Here is a 19,518-nt window from a genome sequence, read left to right on the forward strand (position 1 = left end):
GAAAATCATAATATAGTAGAGTAGAATAGAATAGAATAGAATTAGAATAGAACAGAAATAGAAAATTAAAATAGAACAGAATAGAATAGAATAGAATAGAATAGAATAGAATAGAATAGAATAGAATAGAATAGAATTTGAAAATCATAATATACTAGAGTAGAATAGAATAGAATAGAATTAGAATAGAACAGAAATAGAAAATTAAAATAGAACAGAACAGAACAGAATAGAATCAGAATAGAATAGAATAGAATAGAATAGAATAGAATAGAATAGAATAGAATAGAACAGAATAGAATTAGAAAATCATAATATAGTAGAGTAGAATAGAATAGAATAGAATTAGAATAGAACAGAAATAGAAAATTAAAATAGAACAGAACAGAATAGAATCAGAATAGAATAGAATCATAATAATAGAATAGAATAGAATAGAATAGAATAGAATAGAATAGAATAGAATAGAATAGGAATTAGAAAATCATAATATAATAGAGTAGAATAGAGTAGAGTAGAATAGAATAGAATAGAATAGAATAGAATAGAATAGAATAGAACAGAACAGAACAGAACAGAACAGAACAGAACAGAATAGAATAGAATAGAATAGAATAGAATAGAATAGAATAGAACAGAACAGAATAGAATAGAAGTAGGGTAGAATAGAAATGAGGACCCAGATTGTTGCAGGGGGCAAGAGGCTGACTCTGTAAACCGCTTAGAGAGGGCTGTAAAGAAGTATGAAGCGGTAAATAAGGCTTAAGTACTAGTGCTATTGCCTTCACTGAAATGCCTTATTCCAATATGACCCCAAATTTCTGTTGTTAAATGAGACAATTGTTAAGTGGGTTTTGCCGCATTTTATGACCTTTCTTGCCACCATTGTTGAGCAAATCACTGCCATTGTTCAGTTAATAACCTGGTTGTTAAGTGAATCCAGTCTCCCCACTGAATTTGCTTGTCGGAAGGTCGCACAAGAGGATCACGTGACCCCTGGGACTGTGTCCCACGGTCCTGTGATCCCCTTTTGCGACAAGTAAAGTCAGTAGGGAAGCCAGGTTCACTTAACAACCCGGTTACAAGCTTATCAACTGCCGCGATTCACTTAACAACTGTGGCAAGGGACAAAAATAAATTGGGACAAAACTCATTTAACAAATGTCTCCCTTCACAACAGAAATTGTGGGCTCAGTTGTGGCCGTTAAGTTGAGGACTACCTGTATTTGCCGACTCTTCTCAATTTCAGAGAGAGCAAGAGAGAGAGAGGACCTGTTTACTAAAAAAAAAGTCAACTAGTCACACAATTTACTCTGACAAATTGCTTCTTCAAAATCAATTTACACTGCTGTTGTTCATAGGAGGAAATAAAAGCGGGCATTAAGACCACAGCCAAACCTGAGGAGGAAGTCTATCAATACCAAGGTACCAAAAAATATTTTAACATGTAAGAAAAGCAAACTCAGCCTTCCTTTTTAGCTTGTGCATTCTGGCAAAGGAGTCTAAAATCCAACCCCTCCTTTAGGAGGCGGCAAACCAGCAAACTGAAAAACCTGGACTGTGCTTTCACTTTCGCTTTTCTTTCACTTTCCTTCCCTCTTCTCCCATTGCTTCCATTCACTTTCACAGCTTTCGCTTTTGCCCTCACCCTTATCCTTGCCGCTTTTGCTTTTGCTTTTGCTTTTGCTTTTCCTTTTGCTTTTGCTTTTGCTTTTGTTTTGCTTTTGCTCTTGCTCTTGCTTTTGCGTTGCTTTCGTTTGTTTTTGCTTTTGCTTTCGGTTTCACTTGCTTTTGCTCTTGCTCTTGCTTTTGTTTTTGAATTTTGTTTTTGAATTGTTTCACTTTCACTTGCTTTTGCTCTTGCTCTTGCTCTTGCTTTTCTGTTGCTTTCGCTTGTTTTTACTTTTGCTTTTGCTTTTGCTTTCAGTTTCACTTGCTTTTGCTTTTGAATTTTGCTTTTGAATTCAGTTTCACTTTCATTTGCTTTTGCTTTTGAATTTTGCTTTTGAATTCAGTTTCACTTTCACTTGCTTTTGCTTTTGCTCTTGCTTTTTCTTTTCCGTTGCTTTTGCTTGTTTTTACTTTTGCTTTTGCTTTCGGTTTCACTTGCTTTTGCTTTGCTTTTGAATTTTGCTTTTGAATTCAGTTTCACTTTCACTTGCTTTTGCTCTTGCTCTTGCTCTTGCTTTTCCGTTGCTTTCACTTGTTTTTACTTTTGCTTTTGCTTTCAGTTTCACTTGCTTTTGCTTTTGAATTTTGCTTTTGAATTCAGTTTCACTTTCATTTGCTTTTGCTTTTGAATTTTGCTTTTGAATTCAGTTTCACTTTCACTTGCTTTTGCTTTTGCTCTTGCTTTTTCTTTTCCGTTGCTTTTGCTTGTTTTTACTTTTGCTTTTGCTTTCGGTTTCACTTGCTTTTGCTTTGCTTTTGAATTTTGCTTTTGAATTCAGTTTCACTTTCACTTGCTTTTGCTCTTGCTCTTGCTCTTGCTTTTCCGTTGCTTTCACTTGTTTTTACTTTTGCTTTTGCTTTTGCTTTCAGTTTCACTTGCTTTTGCTTTTGAATTTTGCTTTTGAATTCAGTTTCACTTTCATTTGCTTTTGCTTTTGAATTTTGATTTTGAATTCAGTTTCACTTTCACTTGCTTTTGCTTTTGCTCTTGATTTTTCTTTTCCGTTGCTTTTGCTTGTTTTTACTTTTGCTTTTGCTTTCGGTTTCACTTGCTTTTGCTTTGCTTTTGAATTTTGCTTTTGAATTCAGTTTCACTTTCACTTGCTTTTGCTCTTGCTCTTGTTTTTGCTTTTGTTTTTGCATTGCTTTCGCTTGTTTTTGCTTTGGGTTTTGCTTTTGCTTTCGGTTTCACTTGCTTTTGCTTCTGCTCTTGCTTTTGCTTTTGTGTTGCTTTCACTTGTTTTTGCTTTTGCTTTTGCTTTCGGTTTCACTTGCTTTTGCTTTTGCTTTTGAATTTTGCTTTTGAATTCAGTTTCACTTTCACTTGCTTTTGCTCTTGCTCTTGTTTTTGCTTTTGTTTTTGCATTGCTTTCGCTTGTTTTTGCTTTGGGTTTTGCTTTTGCTTTCGGTTTCACTTGCTTTTGCTCTTGCTTTTGCTTTTGTGTTGCTTTCACTTGTTTTTGCTTTTGCTTTTGCTTTCAGTTTCACTTGCTTTTGCTTTTGCTTTTGCTTTTCCTTATTACCTTTCTTTATACTTCTTTCATTCAAAATTTGTACTGTTTTCAATTCTCAAAAAGCTTCTCCAGTAAAAATTATTTAAAAAAGAAAGAAGCAAGTTGGAATTGTCAATGGCAAGCACACTGCTGAAAAGAAAATGGTCAAGAGACCAATAGACAGCCAAGACAATTCAGTGAATAATTACCCTGGAGGAGGTCTGCCTACCGGGCCTCGAAGGTCTGATCCTGACTTGGTGGCAACATAACAATCCCCTTTCTTTTGTGCTGGTTCATTAATCTACAGAACCAGTCTACTGTTGCTTTTCTTGATTTACTCTTTGACTGCTTTCCTCCGCAGATGTTTCCAATGACTGTGGACGTCACCCTTGTAGAAATGGGGGCACGTGTTTCAGGGAATGCGACCGATGTCCTCAACGCTGCGTCTGTCCTGCAGAATTCACAGGAAAACAGTGTGAAGTCGGTAAGCTGAGTATCAAAAGTGTTTGTTTTTTTTATTCTGAAAAGGAAACGGGACTGATTTTTTTTTTTTGAGGACGTTTCGCTTCCTATCCAGGAAGCTTCCTCAGTTGTATTGGATGCCGTGGAAGATGGACATTCACGGATATTTGGTTAGCTGGGATTCTCCACTGGGTCTACGACAATTCGTCGCAGCCAACTCAGCACGGCCAACTCACCGCTGGCCGAGAGTTAATATCAAAGAAAGGGTGGAAAGGATGAAAAAAAGAGGGACAGAATGAAATGTGAATGACAAAAATTAAAATAAACTTTTATTTATTTTAAATAATTCAATTGAATTGTTAAATTGTCCCGTGCCAAATTGTCCCACAGCAAATTGTCCCATTCAGTCTCCACTAATGCCCAGCCGCTGTGAAGAGCTCCTGACCAGCCTCTGTCTAGCCCAGGGGTAGGCAACCTTGGCTCTTTTATGACTCGTGGACTTCAACTCCCAGAATTCCTGAGCCAGCCATGCTGAGGGGAAAGGGAGAGGTTTCCAAGCTGAGCCATGCTGGCTCAGGAATTCTGGGAGTTGAAGTCCACGAGTCATAAAAGAGCCAAGGTTGCCTACCTCTGGCCTATACACTAAAGCAGGGGTCTTCAAACCTGGCTCTTTTATGACTCATGGACTTCAACTCCCAGAATTCCTGAGCCAGCCATTCTTAGGGGAAAGGGAGAGGTTTCCAAGCTGAGCCATGCTGGCCCAGGAATTCTGGGAGTTGAAGTCCACGAGTCACAAAGGGGGCCATAGTTCCCCCATGCTGGCTCAGGAATTCTGGGAGTTGAAGTCCACGAGTCATAAAAAAGCCCAGGTTGCCTACTCCTGGTCTATACATATGTTGTATATCAGGGATCTTTGAACTTGGCAGCTTTATGACTCATGGACTTCAACTCCCAGAATTCCTGAGCCAGCCATGCTGAGGGGAAAGGGAGAAGTTTCCAAGCTGAGCCATGTTGGGTCAGGAATTCTAGGAGTTGAAATCCACGAGTCATGAAGGGGCCATAGATTCCCCCATACTGGCTCAGGAATTCTGGGAGTTGAAGTCCACGAGTCATAAAAGAGTCGAGGTTGCCTACCCCTGGTCAAGAAACAGCCTAGCAGGGAAGGGCTCTTGTATATCCCAGCTGAAATGGCCTCAGGGAAACCGAGGCAGCTTCCACCATGACTCTCCTATGTGATGCTGGGTCAGCTGGCCCTCCCTTTGAAGACAAGGGCGCTTTTCACCCGTTGCGTTCAGATGTGCTCAGCAACTCTCTTATTTCTTACAAGTGACCAGGAGTAAACCTGGCGCACGGCTGGATCCCTGGGATTTTGTTTTAAGGACCGAAGGATAGATTTGACAGCTCTGATTGCAGAAACAGTGGCCCAGGCTAAGGGCTCTTATGTTTTCCTCCATTACAGCAAAATGCTTTGATGAAACTCTGTATGAATACTTTGAAATTGGAGAAAGTTGGGCCAGAATCTACGAAGGGACTGTACATGCGTGCACATGTGTTAACAGCACAGCCCACTGTCAACCGGAAATGTTTACAGGTATTGTGGAGAAATGTCCTTTGGATGCGTTGCAAAGGGATCGATCAATCAATCAATCAGAACAGAGCTGGACGAGATCTTGGAGGTCTTCTAGTCCAACCCCCTGCTCAAGCAGAGACCCTCTATCATTTCAGACAAGTGGCTGTCCAGTCTCTTCTTAAAAACCTCCAGTGATGGAGCACCCACAACTTCTGGAGGCAGGTTGTTCCACTGGTTAATTATCCTCGCTGTCAGGAAGCTTCTCCTTAGTTCTAAGTTGCTTCTCTCCTTGACTAGTTTACATCCGTTGCTTCTTGTCCTGCCTTTGGGCGCTTTGGAAAATAAATTGACTCACCTCTTCTTTATGGCAGCCCCTCAAACACTGGAAGACTGCCAGCATGCCCCCTCCCGCAGTCCTTCTTTTCTGTAGACTAGCCAAACCCAAATCCTGCAACCGTTCTTCTCATGTTTTAGTCTCCAGGCCTTTAATCATCCTAGTTACTCTTCTAAGTGAGTAAACTCTTCTAGGGTGAATAGCCCTTCCAGGAGGAAGTGAGTAAAACAGAGGAAGGCTGAACTAAAAAGGGTTACGTGACTGGCCAGCACAAGAAAAAAAGAGAAAGAGAAAGAAAAGAAAGAAAGAAAGAAAGAAAGAAAGAAAGAAAGAAAGAAAGAGAAAGAAAGAAAGAAAGAAAGAAAGAAAGAAAGAAAGAAAGAAAGAAAGAAAGAAAGAAAGAAAGAGGGAGAGAATGAATGAAGGAGGAAGGAAGGCAGGAAGGCAGGCAGAAAGAAAGGAAGGAAGGATGGAAAGAAGGAGGGAGGGAAGGAGAAAGGATGGATGGAGGAAGAAAGAAAGAAAGAAAGAAAGAAAGAAAAAAAAGAAAGAAAGAAAGAAAGAAAGAAAGAGAAAGAAAGAAAAAAGGAGAGAATGAATGAAGGAGGAAGGAACGAAGGAAGGAAGGAAGGAAGGAAGGAAGGAAGGAAGGAAGGAAGGAAGGAAGGAAAGAAGGAGAGAAGGAGGGAGGGAAGGAGAAAGGATGGATGGAGGAAGGAAAGAAAGAAAGAAAGAAAGAAAGAAAGAAAGAAAGAAAGAAAGAAAGAGAAAGGAAAAAGGAGAGAATGAATGAAGGAGGAAGGAAGGAAGGAAGGAAGGAAGGAAGGAAGGAAGGAAGGAAGGAAGGAAGGAAGGAAAGAAAGAAGGAGAAAAGGAGGGAGGGAAGGAGAAAGGATGGATGGATGGATGGAGGAAGGAAGGAAAGAAAGAAAGAAGAAAGAAAGAAAGAAAGAAAGAAAGAAAGAAAGAAAGAAAGAAAGAAAGAAAGAAAGAAAAGGAGAGAGAATGAATGAAGGAGGAAGGAAGGAAGGCAGGCAGAAAGGAAGGAAGGAAAAGGAGAGGAGGGAGGGAAGGAGAAAGGATGGATGAAGGAAGGAAGGAAGGAAGGAAAGAAAGAAAGAAAGAAAGAAAGAAAGAGGGAGGGAGGGAAGGAGGAAGGGAGGGAAGGAAGGAAGGAAGGAAGGAAAGAGAGGGAGGGAGGAAGGAAGGAAGGAAGGAAGGTAGGAAGGAAAAGAAACGCCCCATTCCACTATTGACTGTTTCCCAATATTTAAGATGAAAATATACCTAAACGTGTTCTGCAGGGGAGAATTCTTTAAATGTTTCTTCCTTGTGGCTGGAGAAACCTCAGAACCACAGAACAGAAATGCCAGTCCAGTCGTAGCTCCTGTGCTTTGTATTTATCAGGAAAATCTTGGTTTTAAGGGCCCGCTTTGCCTGTGCTTGGTTCCCTCCAGGCTGTCGCACCGACCCCTGCCCGCCCTGGGGCAGCCGTTCTTGCAGGAGGACTCTCCTCTCCGACAGGACCGTCTGTGTGTGCAGCCACTCTTACAGAGGGAGACACTGCAACATAGGTGAGCCCCCTCCCTCCTCCCCCCCCCCCCCAGTGTGACCGGAAGTGAAAAGTTGCTTGTGTGTCCCTGTTGGGTTGATTTTGCCTTCTTTTATAGCACGAGGCCTGCAGCTGCCTTCTTTGCCAGAGAGTTCATTTCCTTTGGCAAAAATTCAAATTCCCCTACCTACCGTATGGGCAGTCCTCTAGTTACGACCACAACGGAGCCCCAAATCGGTGTCGTTAAGGGAAAGGTTGGTTCAGCGAGCTTTGCCCCCGCTTTGCGACTTTTCTCGCCGCGTTTGTTAAGCGAACCGCTGCAGTTCTTCGTTTAGTAACCCGGTCGTTAAGCGGAACCCGGCTTCCCCCCCTCGACTTTGCTTCTCAGCAGGTCGCAAAATGGGATCACGTGACCCCGGGAACGCTGCGACCGTCATAAATACGAGTCCGTGGCCGGGCGTCTGGATTTTGATCACGTGACCACGGGGGATGCTGCGAAAAACGGTCACAAGTCACATTTTTCAATGCCGTTGTAACACTGAACGGTCGCTAAACGAACCATTGTAAGTCAAGGACTACTAGCCTCCTTTCTAAAAAAGAAAGGATGCAGATAACACACACACACACACACACACACGCACACATTCCTCTTCTCTGTACCTTTTGTCTGAATAACGTCTGAAGGGCGATCTCCAAATTGAACATTTTATTTGAGGTTGGAAGTCGCCAATGCAGAATAAGGTGAAACAATTACCTTATAATTACTTTACAACTTTAATACTTTACCACTGGCAAATAAATTTAATAAACGAATAAGATGTACCTGCAAATCAGCGACACAGCTCTCTGGACAGGCAGGCACGGGCACCCACATCGCCGTACCCGAACTAAATCTCTGCTTCTTTTCACTGGTGTTTTTTTGTTGTTGTTTTATTGAATCCTTGGAAATGCCTCTCTCGTCAAATTCCTTCACGATTTCAACAGCCTTTCAAACCACCGTCAACCTCAGGCTATAGACCGACCTACAGAAGGCCACTTCCTTACTGTCGCCACAAAAACCTACAGAATGGACAACAAAACACCTTCTGATTTGGGCCCCCCGTGGACTAACTTGGCCCTCTTCCCTCAAGGCATTCTTGAGGGAAGTTGCAGTTGTGGCTGCAACTCAAATATTCATTTTCCCTGCCCGAAAACACCTCACGCTGGTTGGCTCACCTCCCATTTAAGAATAGCTCATTGCGTCAACCATCCCAACCTGTTCGGTTGGAAAAGGAAGACTCTTAATTTAATTTAATTTAATTTATTAATATTTCTATATTATTATTATTTATTATTTTATTTATTTATTATTTATTTTTATTTATTTATTTTTATTTTATTTATTATTATTATTATTATTATTTTATTTATTTATTATTATTATTTATTATATTATTATTTATTAATATTTCTATATTTCTTAGGCTTGTGGTTAGCCCAAAGTATAAAGCCAAATGGTTACAGAAGAAACAAAATTGGAACTGGGATTTTCATGCCCAAAGCATACGGTTAACGTTCCCTTGTTCCCTTCCACCACTTTCCCGTTAGGTGCTAACACAGGGATCCCCAACCCCCCCCCCCCGGTTTTGTGGACCTGCACTGGGCCACAGCATTCCAAAACCCGGTCCGCACAAACAAGCAAAGCCCCATCCGCAAGATGTAGGCAGCACACAAAACCACGCACCCTCCGGTCCGCGGAAAAAACTCTCCGCGGAACCGGTCCCTGGTGCCTCAAAGGTTGGGGACCTCTGTGCTAACAAATTGTTTGGGTAACGGTATCTGTCTTTGCGGGGTGGATGCTTCTGCACTCCGTTGTGTGACCTTGGAACAGCCAGTGGTTCTCATGGGACGGCACAATGCGTACGTCTGATTCCTCATGCTAACCCTCCCCTTATCCCCTCCCCGATGATCTTCTTCCCCACCCCCCGCGCACATTGAGTGTGGCAGGCTGACAGCAGGCAATGCATGGTGTAGCAGGATGGCAGTCCTGACACAATGAGACCTCTTTCCATCCACTCTTAGCGAGGCAAGTATCCATATCCTACATCTGTGCGCTGAATGTCTATTTTAGAGACGTGTCACTGCTCCTTGGTCTCTGATACATTTCCGCCTGCGACTTTCTGCCTCCAAATCTATCTTGTCTATTTGAATTTTATTTATGTCTCACGCCGATATTATTTCCCAGTTCTGATGCCCATTCCGTCCTGGCTTACGTGAGTCCTTGTTAGGCTCACAAGGAGAAACCCCCTCTTGCAACAAGCAGGCAGGAACCGCAAGAAAAACCAACGCCTTTTATTATTCAGAGATCTGAGTCAATGTCCAAGGCAAACAAACACACTCCACAGAAACTCGATCCTCAACACGAACGGTGGCCTTCGGCAACCGGCACCTCCCACACCTCCCCTTTTATTATTCAACCAAGGCATGACTTTCCTAATGCCTTCTCCTTTGCCTTTGGAGCCACCCCATTGCATTCCTCTGTCCTACTCTCTTCTCTTGCCAGCGCTTTCGTGCACCCTGGATATTTCCCAGCTGTGCTTTGTCACTCTCCAACTCAGACTCCCAGCACAGCTGTGTCTCAGCCTGAACGCACGTAGAGGGGCCAGGCTCCTCGTCCGACTGTAAGTCTTGGAGTTCCTCGGAGCCTTCCTCTGACTCTGATGTCACTCCAGGCGCCTCCTCTTCCTCCTCTGATTCCTCAGACTCAGCTGCCAGATCCACTGGCTGACTGCCTTCCAACCAAAGCCAGGAGAGGGATAGGAATGACTGACACTAAGGGTCAATTTGGTAAAACCAGTGATTAATGACTTGCTTAATGACTTGCTTAATGAGGGTCCAACGGGTTTTCTTTGGCGCTGATTTGAATCTATTGCCTTTCCTTCTTCATCAGCTCCAGAGCAAAACTGTTATTCGAAGGACGGGAGCAGGTACCTGGGCATGGCCAAGAAGACCATTTCTGGAGATGATTGTCTCCCATGGACTTCCAATCTCTTCTACTATGAGGACCTTCAAACAAACATGGTGCTGCTGGGATTGGGATCCCATTCCTACTGCCGGTAAAATGCCAGAGGAGTAGGGATTGGGATCCCATTCCTACTGCCGGTAAAATGCCAGAGGAGTAACTCCTTTGTAAGGACAGTTCAGAGTAGGTGTCCATGGAGATTCTTGGGTCATCCAGGTCATTTACTATCCCAAAGGTGCTTTTTCCAAAGGGCAACGGAAGAAGCTTCTTGGTTGAGAGGCAAAACATGGTTTCGCATCTCATACTAGCCAAGCTAAGTCAAGCGTTCTCAGCCAAGTGGCTGAAGGAATTCTGGGAGTTGAAGTCCACCTTAGCTGGCTGGGGAATTCTGGCTGGCTGGGGAATTCTGGGAGTTGAGGTCCAACGGCGTTAGCTGGCTGGGAAATTCTGGGAGTTGAAGTCCACCGGCCTTAGCTGGCTGGGGAATTCTGGGAGTTGAAGTCCACCGGCCTTAGCTGGCTGGGGAATTCTGGGAGTTGACATCCACCAACCTTAGCTGGCTGGGGAATTCTGGGAGTTGAAGTCCACCGGCCTTAGCTGGCTGGAGAATCCTAGCCGGCTGGGGAATTCTGGGAGTTGAGGTCCACAGGCCTTAGGACACCCCTGCTGTATACAGCATAATCGATTTACAGCCAAACTCCCTAAATTGCTGGAAAGGCTGTGGGCCTGGCCAAGAAGGAGGATCATGCCAAGTGAAGCAAAGAGTGAGACAGGAGTGAAGCCAAAGAGAAGAGACAATCCACTCGGGTTGTTATGTATCCAGGTGAAGAGAACACATACACACTTACATAGTAGTCACCACCAGGGGGCGTTGAACTGTAACTGTTTTGGCGGGAACCCAGTTTCGGCAGGAAACAGAGGTTCAAACCGATTGGCCGGCTGCTCACCTGGCCAGGTATAAAAGGAAGGCAGGTAACCCCTATTCCCCAGTACAGTCCCTTCACCTAATAAAGAGCTGCTATGCTGTACTCATCGTCTCGGCGTCCTTCCTGCTCTCCAGAACCCACTACGCAACACGGGTGACCTCAGGCACCACTTATGGTGGTCCCTGGAGGGAGGGAATAGGAGCAGGGTCCCACAAAGCCACCCCGGTTGAAAAGGGGTCCCTCACAGATCGATGGGCATCTCCTAAACACCAAGGAGCCACCATGGAGTCCTTTCCCCGCCCTTCCCTCTGACATTAGCAAAATCTAAGTCAAATCCACATTTGAAGAGCGGAGGGCCTTGTGCTCCTAACAAAGCCAGATGAAATTGAGCCTTGAAGTCAATGGGTGACTCAAAGAGTTAATTCCTTCATTTTTTTCCCCATGTCTTAGAAGTCCAGATGAGGACGAGATGCCGTGGTGCTATTTCATTAAGGATGGGAAACTGTCTTGGGAATATTGCAATGTGTCACTATGCCGTAAGTTAGAGGTCCCCCAACGTTTTGAGCACCAGGGACCGGTTCCGTGGAGAATGGTTTTTTCCATGGACTGGAGAGTGCGTGGTTTTGTGTGTTGGCTGCATCCCGCAGATGGGGCTTTGCTTGTTTGTGAGAACCGGTTGCTGTCATGCCCCGGCCCGGTACTGGGGACCCTTTTTCTAGTCCGATCCCCTGCTCAAGCAGGAGACTCTAAAACCAGAGGCCCCCACTCTTTTGGGCACCAGGGACTTGTCCTTGATTTATGACCCCAATTGAGGCCAAAAGTTCTATTGTTACGTGAGACATTTGTTACATGAGTTTTACCCCATTTAACAACCTTTCCTGCCACCGTTGTTAAGAGAATCACTGCAGTTGATCAGTTAGTACCCCTGTTGTTAAATGAATCTGGCTTCCCCCATTGACTTTGCTTGTCAGAAGGTCGTAAAAAGGGATCACATGACCCCCCGGGGCGACACTGCAACCGTCCTAAATACGAGTCAGTTGCTAAGCATCTGAATTTTGATCACATGACCACGGGGATGCTGCAATTGGTCCTAAGTGTGAAAAATGGTCATAAGTCACTTTTTTCAGTGTCATTGTAACTTTGAACGGTCAGTAAATGAACTGCTGTAAGCTGAGGACTACCTGAATATGGCAGAGAAGCTGCAACAGCCTTTGAGACGCCAAACCCCACCCCCAAAAAACTGCTAAACCTTCTCTGCAATCTCTGTCCAGCCATGTCTGACTCCAATTGTCTGAAAACAATTGCCGGGGTCATGTGGCTAGCGTGCTTATAGGTCAAAGGTGCACGGAACGCGGTTATCTTCCCAGCAAAGTGGTACCTATTGATCTACTCGCATTTGCATGCTTTCGAACTGCTAGTTGGGCTGGAGCTGAGACAAGGACGGGAGCTCGCCCCGTCACGCGGTGCTCAGGTCTCAAGCCCAGGCTGTCAGCCGACAAGCTCAACGTCTTTAACCACTGAGCCATTATGCCCTTCCCTCCTTCCACCACCCTCCATTCTGCAATAACATTCTGAAAAGCAAAGGGAGTGAAAAATCCAGTAAAGAAATAAGAGATTCCCTATCCCATCTTCCTTTCAGAAAGCAGACGCAGGCTGCCACCATCGGAGCCAGAAGCCACAGATGCGATTGTCGTGGTCAAGAAGTCGTGTGGCAGGAGGCACAAGAAGCAGACGTTTGTAATACCCAGGATTGTGGGGGGATCTTGTGCCTTGGCAGGATCCCACCCCTGGCTGGCCGGCATCAACATCGGCAGCAATTTCTGTGCCGGAAGCCTTATTCGCCCTTGCTGGCTGGTCACATCTGCACACTGCTTTGCTAACAGGTAACGCCGCTTGGCTGCACCTCCGAATCATTGATGGGTGTCAAACTCTGCCTTCCTTTCAAGCAAAGATCTTCTGGGAGCCAATGGATGAGGACATTTCTCTGAGCTCCAAAATGATCCAGATCTTCCTCCTCTTCTTCCTCCTCCTTTCCTCCTCCTCCTTTCCCCTCCTCCTCCTCCCTCTCCACTCCTGCCGAGTTCCCAGGGACATCCTCCAGTTGCCCCATTGAGTGCAGAGTTCTATGCAGAGGGACCCCAGATGGCAGCCACAACTCCCCCCCATCGCCACCCCTTTTAAGATGTGTTGCATGTTTGTGGTGGCCATCTGGACTTTTTGACCCCACCCTATGGCCACCTCTGCTTGAATCCTTCTTCAGCTCCCAGAAGACTGGAGCGAGGAGGAAGTGCGTGGAGCCCCATCGCTCAGCAGACAGAAAAGCAGGAAGGGAAGGCCGGATCTTGGGATCTTCTGGATTAGCCTGGGGGAAATCCTCTGCTTTGATTTCTCCGCACTGGCAAAAAGCTTTGGATGGCACCCTTACTTTCATGTTTGGCTCTCAGAAACCTCGGATCAGCGATAAACCGCCGACGTTGGGTGGCGAAGGTTCAGGAAAGGGTGTCACTAACAGGCATTTCTCGTTTCCTTCAGCCCGCTGACATCAACCATCCGCGTGGTTTTGGGACAACATTTTTTTAACAGTACCACAGGCGTTACTCAAGAATTTGAGGTAGAGAAGTACGTCATGCATCCCGACTACTCCGTGTTCAACCCAACCGAAAATGATATCGGTGAGCTCTTTACCGCCGTGTCAAGCAGCGATCCCTAACCTTTCCACTGGAGTGGGAGGTGGGGGACAGGGGATGGTTTTGTGCGTGCACGCTGCTTTCACAAACACAGCTTCGTGCTCGTGCGTGCACGCTCGCTCACCACTTCCACGGCCCGTTCTGTAATGGGCTGCAGTCCGGCACTGGCCCACGGACCAGGGGACCCTGATGCAAAGGGTCAGTTCCATTTATTGGATCAATAGGAGGTTGCATTCGTGATCAATCTCCCTGCGTAGAGAACACGGTAAGCCGTTCCACTGGTTAATTGCCCTCCCTGTAAGGAAGTTACTCCTTAATTCCAGGTTGCTTCTCTCCTTGATTAGCTTCCATCCATCGTTTATTGTCCGGCCTTCCGGCGCTTTGGAGAATAGCTTGACCCCCTCTTCTTCTTGACAGCCCCTCAAATATTGGAATACTGCCGTTCATGTCACTCCTAGTCCTTCTCTTCTCTAGACGAGTCATAACCAGTTCCTGCAACCGTTCTTCATATGTTTTAGTCTCTGGGCCTTTAATCGTCTTAGTTGCTCTTCTCTGCGCTTCTTCCAACATCTCAATGCCTTTTTTGTAGTGTAGTGACCAAAACTGGATAAGAGAAGACTTGGTCAGCACCACTGACAGAGACAAATTGAAATCCAGGCAGCCATTTCTCGTGCCAGTGACGTTCAGCATAGAATAAGCACTAAAGATGTGGGGCAGAAGATCCAATGATAATTAAATCCCACCATCTTACCTATGTAACCTGTTCTTCCCCTCTCTTGCAGCTTTAATTAAACTCAAGAAAGTCAAGGAACGCTGCGCAGAGAGATCCCGATTGGTTCGACCCATATGCCTGCCAGATGCTTCCATGTCCTTTCCGGACCATTACAAATGCTATGTTGCCGGATGGGGATACTTGCATGAAAGTAAGAGTACACCGCTGGGATGGCTACTGGGGAAGGTGATCAGCCCTATAGCCAGGAGATTCAGCTGCAACCAGGATGATCATCATGATGTCTGCACATCACACTTAGTTATAAACACTCGGTGGTTATAATGCAGTATGGCAGGCAAACTCTGCCCACAGCCAGGAAGTTCGATCCTGACCGGCTCAAGGTTGACTTAACCTTCCATCCAATCTGGGGACCCAGATTCTGGGAGTTGAAGTCCTAAAAGCGCCATAATTCCCCACCCCTGCTGGATCAGGAATTCTGGGAGTTGAAGTCCACAAGTCCTAAAAGGGCCATAGTTTCCCCCCCTCCCCTGATCATAGATGGTTGTAGCCATTCTTAAGCATCTTCCTTTCATCATGTCTCTGATAACATGGCTTGTGATTCCCCCCCTCCCCAGGTTGATGTGACTGCACACTCCAGGTTTACAAGATCACCTCACTCCTCCAGTGCTCAATCAGAGATGACAGAACTAGCCTGAAGGGTTTCTCTGAGCCTGGGTGGGTGAGCTTGGGTGACAAGGACTTAGCTACACTCACCTGGCTTCCCCTGACAGCCTCAGCCCAGAAGGAGCTTCTGGGGCCCATGGGAAGGTCCTCTTCTAAACTCAGGGAGCCTTGGAACTGTTGATGTACCTCTTGACCTAGATGGATTGGAAAAACCCAGGATAATCCAATGTTGTTGGGGGTTTTCCAGAAGACCTTTGTGGATCTCTGGCATGGGAACAGAATCTGCCCCTCTTGCCACTGATGACTCTCCTGGGTGACCAGGAGGCCGAGCTTCTTCTTGGTTCTGCAGGGAACAATAAAACAGACCAAGAGATTATCCCAAATGTGCTTTTTCAGGAGGCAACTGGACTTTCTTGTTTTTCCTTGGAAGACGTTTCGCTTCTCATCCAGGAAGCTTCTTCAGCTCTGACTGGAGGGTGGGGAATGGAAGGATTTATACTCCTTGCAGAGAGCTGGTCATTTGCCTCTTTTTAGAGAGTCGTTGAGGCCACTCGGAGGTTTTTCTGTGTCCTCAGGGTCATCTGAGTGGTACAAATGGGTGTGGAGCCTTCTTGGAACTGCTGAAAGGACTGTGTGGTAGACTGGAGATAGATGATGTCATATCCCTCCCCCTCTGTTGAGGGAGGGCTGTTCAACTTTGATACAGAGAGGACTGCTGGTTTGAAAGAGGCGTCAAAGAGGCCATCAAGGTCAAAATTGATCAGCCCTCCCTCAACAGAGGGGGAGGGATACGACTTCATCTATCTTTCAGCACTGTTGTGATTCAGGGTCAGCCTGTGGGTTCGGCAGTTGGGTCGGACGATTCAGAGGAGGAGGAGAGGGGTGTTGGAGACCTTGCTGAGGATATTATTGAGGCTTCGCAGAGCCCTCAGCCAGGCCCCTCCCATCTGGTTACGACGCAGACCCAGCTGTGTGAGCCTGACAGCGTGGATGAAGATGACCCACAGCTGGCCCTGTTCAAGGACGCCTGACGCAGGAGGCAGTCAATCAGGAGTAAACAGAGGAAGGCAATGGGGCACCTCGGAAGGAGGCAGAGAGAAGCCACGCCCTGAACTGTTTAAAAGGGGAATGTGTGGGAGGGCTGGTTTGCTGAAGGCAACCGTTTGAATAGCTCCTGTTTCATGGTTCGTGTTTGCTCTCCTTGCTCTGTCTGCTCTGTTTTATGTTAATAAATTTGGCAGGCTTAGTTCCAGCCTCTTGCCGTTTTGTAAAAGGGGTTGTCCCTGCCTTTTCTGCAGGGCCGGTAGTAGGCTGGTACAGAACAAGCACTTCCAAGAAGGCTCCACACCCATTTGCACCACTCAGGTGACCCTGAGGACACAGACAAACCTCCAAGTGGCCTCAACGACTCTCTAAAAGAAGGCAAATGACCAGCTGTCTGCAAGGAGTATAAATCTTTCCATTTCCCCACCCTCCAGTCAGAGCTGAAGAAGCTTCTGGGATGAGAAGCGAAACCTCTTCAGAGAAAAACAAGAAAGTCCAGTTGCCTCCTGAAAAAAGCACCTTTGGGACAACCCTGACCTGGGGGACAGGGAATCTCCATAGAGATAGGTGCAGTGCAGGTGTGAACATATGGCGGTCACACTTTAGAACACGCCAGGGTGCCTACCGGAAAGTGGGAGGGGCATTTCTAACGATTTCTTGTGGGTTTCTTTCCGCTGCTTTGCCACAGCGCTTATAAAGCCCTTTCCAGGCCCAGCTGCCGTTCCTCGGAATTATATTCTTTCTCGTCATTTGAGCAGATTCATCCAGATACTCCAAAGTGGTGCAAGAAGCAGTGGTTCCGATTATCCCAGATTACGAGTGTCAAAACCCGGACATTTATGGAGCTGAAATCAGTGAAAATATGTTCTGTGCCGGTTACCTGGACGGCCGGTCAGATGCTTGCCAGGTAATCAATCCTGTTGGGTTACTGCAGGAATTAGCAGCACGTGGGGGGGGGACAACGTAAGAAGTCTTGGGGATGCGGGAAAGAGAGTTACTGAAGCTCAGCTCTCTTCTTCCTCCTTTCCTCCCTTCTCCTTCCTCTTCCCTTCTCCTTCCCCTCTTCCTTCCCTTCCTTCCCCTCCCTTCCCTCCTTCCTCCCTCCCCCCTCCCTCCCTCCCTTCCCCCACCCCTCTCCTTCCTCCCTCTCTCCCTCCCTTCCTTCCCCCTCCCTCTTTCTTCCCTTCCTCTCCCTTCTTTCCTTCCTCCCTCCCTCCTTCCCTTCCCCCTCTCCCTCTCTTCCTCCCTTCCCTCCCTTTCCCTTCCTCCCTTCCCCCTCTCCCTCTCTCCCTCCCCTCCCTCTCCCTCCTTCTTTCCTTCCTTCCTCCCTCCCTTCCTTCCCCCTCTCCCTCTCTTCCTCCCTTCCCTCCCTCCCTCTCCCTCCTTCCTTCCTCCCTCCCTCCCTTCCCCCTCTCCCTTTCTTCCTTCCCCCTTCCTTCCTTCCCTCCCTCTCCCTCCTTCCTTCCTCCCTCCCTTCCTCCCTCCCTCCCCTCCCTCCCCTCCCTCTCTTCCTTCCCCCCCTTCCTTCCTTCCCTCCCTCCCTCTCCCTCCTTCCTTCCTCCCTCCCTTCCTTCCTTCCTTCCCTCCCTCTCCCTCCTTCCTCCCTCCCTCCCTTCCTTTTTCCCTCTTCCTTCCTTCCCCCCTCCCTCCCTTCCTTCCTTCCCTCTCCCTCCTCCCTCCCTCTCTCTCTTCCTTCCTTTCCCCTCTCCCTCTTTCCTTTCTCCCTTCCTTCCTTTTCCCTTCCCTCCCTTCCTTCCTTCCTCCCTCCCTTCCCCCTCTCCCTTTCTTCCTTACCCTTCCTTCCTTCCCCCCTCCCTCCCTCCCTCCCTCCCTCTCTTCCTTCCTTCCCCCCTTCCTTCCTTCCCTCCCTCTCCCTCCTTCCTTCCTCCCTCCCTCCCTCCCTCCCTTCCTTCCTTCCCTCTCCCTCCTTCCTCCCTCCCTCCCTTCCTTTTTCCCTCTTCCTTCTTTCCCCCCTCCCTTCCTTCCTTCCCTCTCCCTCCTTCCTCCCTCCCTCTCTCCCTTCCTTCCTTTCCCCTCTCCCTCTTTCCTTTCTCCCTTCCTCCCTTCCTTTTCCCTTCCCTCCCTCCCTTCCTTCCTTACCATCATTCCTCCTTCTCGTGTCCGGTCAGGCCACCAAACGTATCACTTCCAGTTCTGAGCCACGCATTTTAGGGAGGACTTTCAAGGAAGGAAAGCTGGGCTGTGCCTCTCTTGAGCCAACCTGGGGATGTTTTTTTAACTTTGATTTTTATTTATTTTTTTTACAATTTTCCAGCCGCGTCACCCCGTGGGCTCTCGCTCAGTTTGAGCGTGGCTCCCTTGGGGAAGAAGATGGGGGCCATGATAGTTTGGGGGCTCTGCCCTCGCCACGTTGGCCTGCCACCCCCTTCCCCCACCCCCCCCGGGTCTCCTCCTTGCAACGGGCCCACTTGCCTCCGGTTTTTACCGGGGACAGGGGCGAAAAAGCCGTTGTCTTTACTGCTTTTACCTTCCCTTGTGAGCCTAACGTCCACTTTCTGCTTTAGCTTTTCTCGTTTGTCCCTTTACATTTTCGTCTCGCCTCTGACCCTAACCGAAAGCTCTTGAGCAGCCAAACAATTCGCTCAGCAGCCCCCCCTTTTTTCCCACCCCTTGAAGTGTCCAGCATCTTCCTAATTCTCAAGTTGCGCCCTTTCCATATTCACGGAAATCTTCAGATCCGGGGAGGTATCTGAACCCCCCCTGAAAAGGCAGCCACCATTAAAAGTTAGCAACGACAGCCCGGTGGGCTGAGATGGCGACCTCGTGTAGCTCTTCTGCTTACCTTCGCATTTTTGTTTTTCTCCCAGGGAGACTCGGGGGGTCCCCTGGCCTGCAAAAGAGACGGGGTGTTTTACCTCTACGGGATCGTCAGCTGGGGTGACGGCTGTGGCAAGGCCAGAAAGCCCGGAGTTTACACCAGGGTGACCAACTACGTCAACTGGATCAACCAGGAGATACATCGGCTGCCCAAAGGATAAGGATGGCTTTGTAGCGGGACTGATCGCCTTCGGGTGCTACGCGCGCGACAACTTCCCTAGCCATTCTTCGTAATGCTCATTCTACGGAACGTTTTTTTTTCCTGCAGAACTAGGTGTGTGTGGGGGGGAAGCAGACTCCTAAATCCCAAGACGTCCTGCAAAGGAATTTAGACTTCCCACTTCTGTGCTGTGGGACTTGCCATTCTTCCACTGGGATTCCTGCCCGAATAACAGAATAACAGAAAGTTGGAAGGACCTTGGAGGTCTTCTAGTCCAACCCCCCTGCTCAGGCCGGAAACCCTATACCATTTTGGACAAATGGCTGTCCATTCTCTTCTTTAAAACTTCCAGTGTTGGAGCATTCACCGCTTCTGGAGGCAGGT

General features: G+C 47.1%; 1 protein-coding gene across 1 annotated transcript; it reads left to right on the forward strand.

Annotated features, from left to right (window-relative positions):
* Positions 1-3,325: 3,325 nt before the first annotated feature.
* HGFAC (HGF activator) lies at positions 3,326-19,135 on the forward strand (the record flags this gene model as incomplete). The annotated part of the gene is made up of 11 exons (XM_081332557.1): positions 3,326-3,383; positions 3,526-3,648; positions 5,086-5,217; positions 6,988-7,104; positions 10,012-10,177; positions 11,460-11,545; positions 12,649-12,892; positions 13,542-13,681; positions 14,479-14,619; positions 16,895-17,043; positions 18,965-19,135. The coding sequence occupies 11 exons, from the start codon at positions 3,326-3,328 to the stop codon at positions 19,133-19,135; spliced, it is 1,527 nt and encodes a 508-aa protein (XP_081188683.1).
* Positions 19,136-19,518: the final 383 nt, after the last annotated feature.

Source organism: Vipera berus (assembly GCF_964194415.1).
Source record: "Vipera berus genome assembly, chromosome: 7".
NCBI classification, from domain to species: domain Eukaryota; kingdom Metazoa; phylum Chordata; class Lepidosauria; order Squamata; family Viperidae; genus Vipera; species Vipera berus.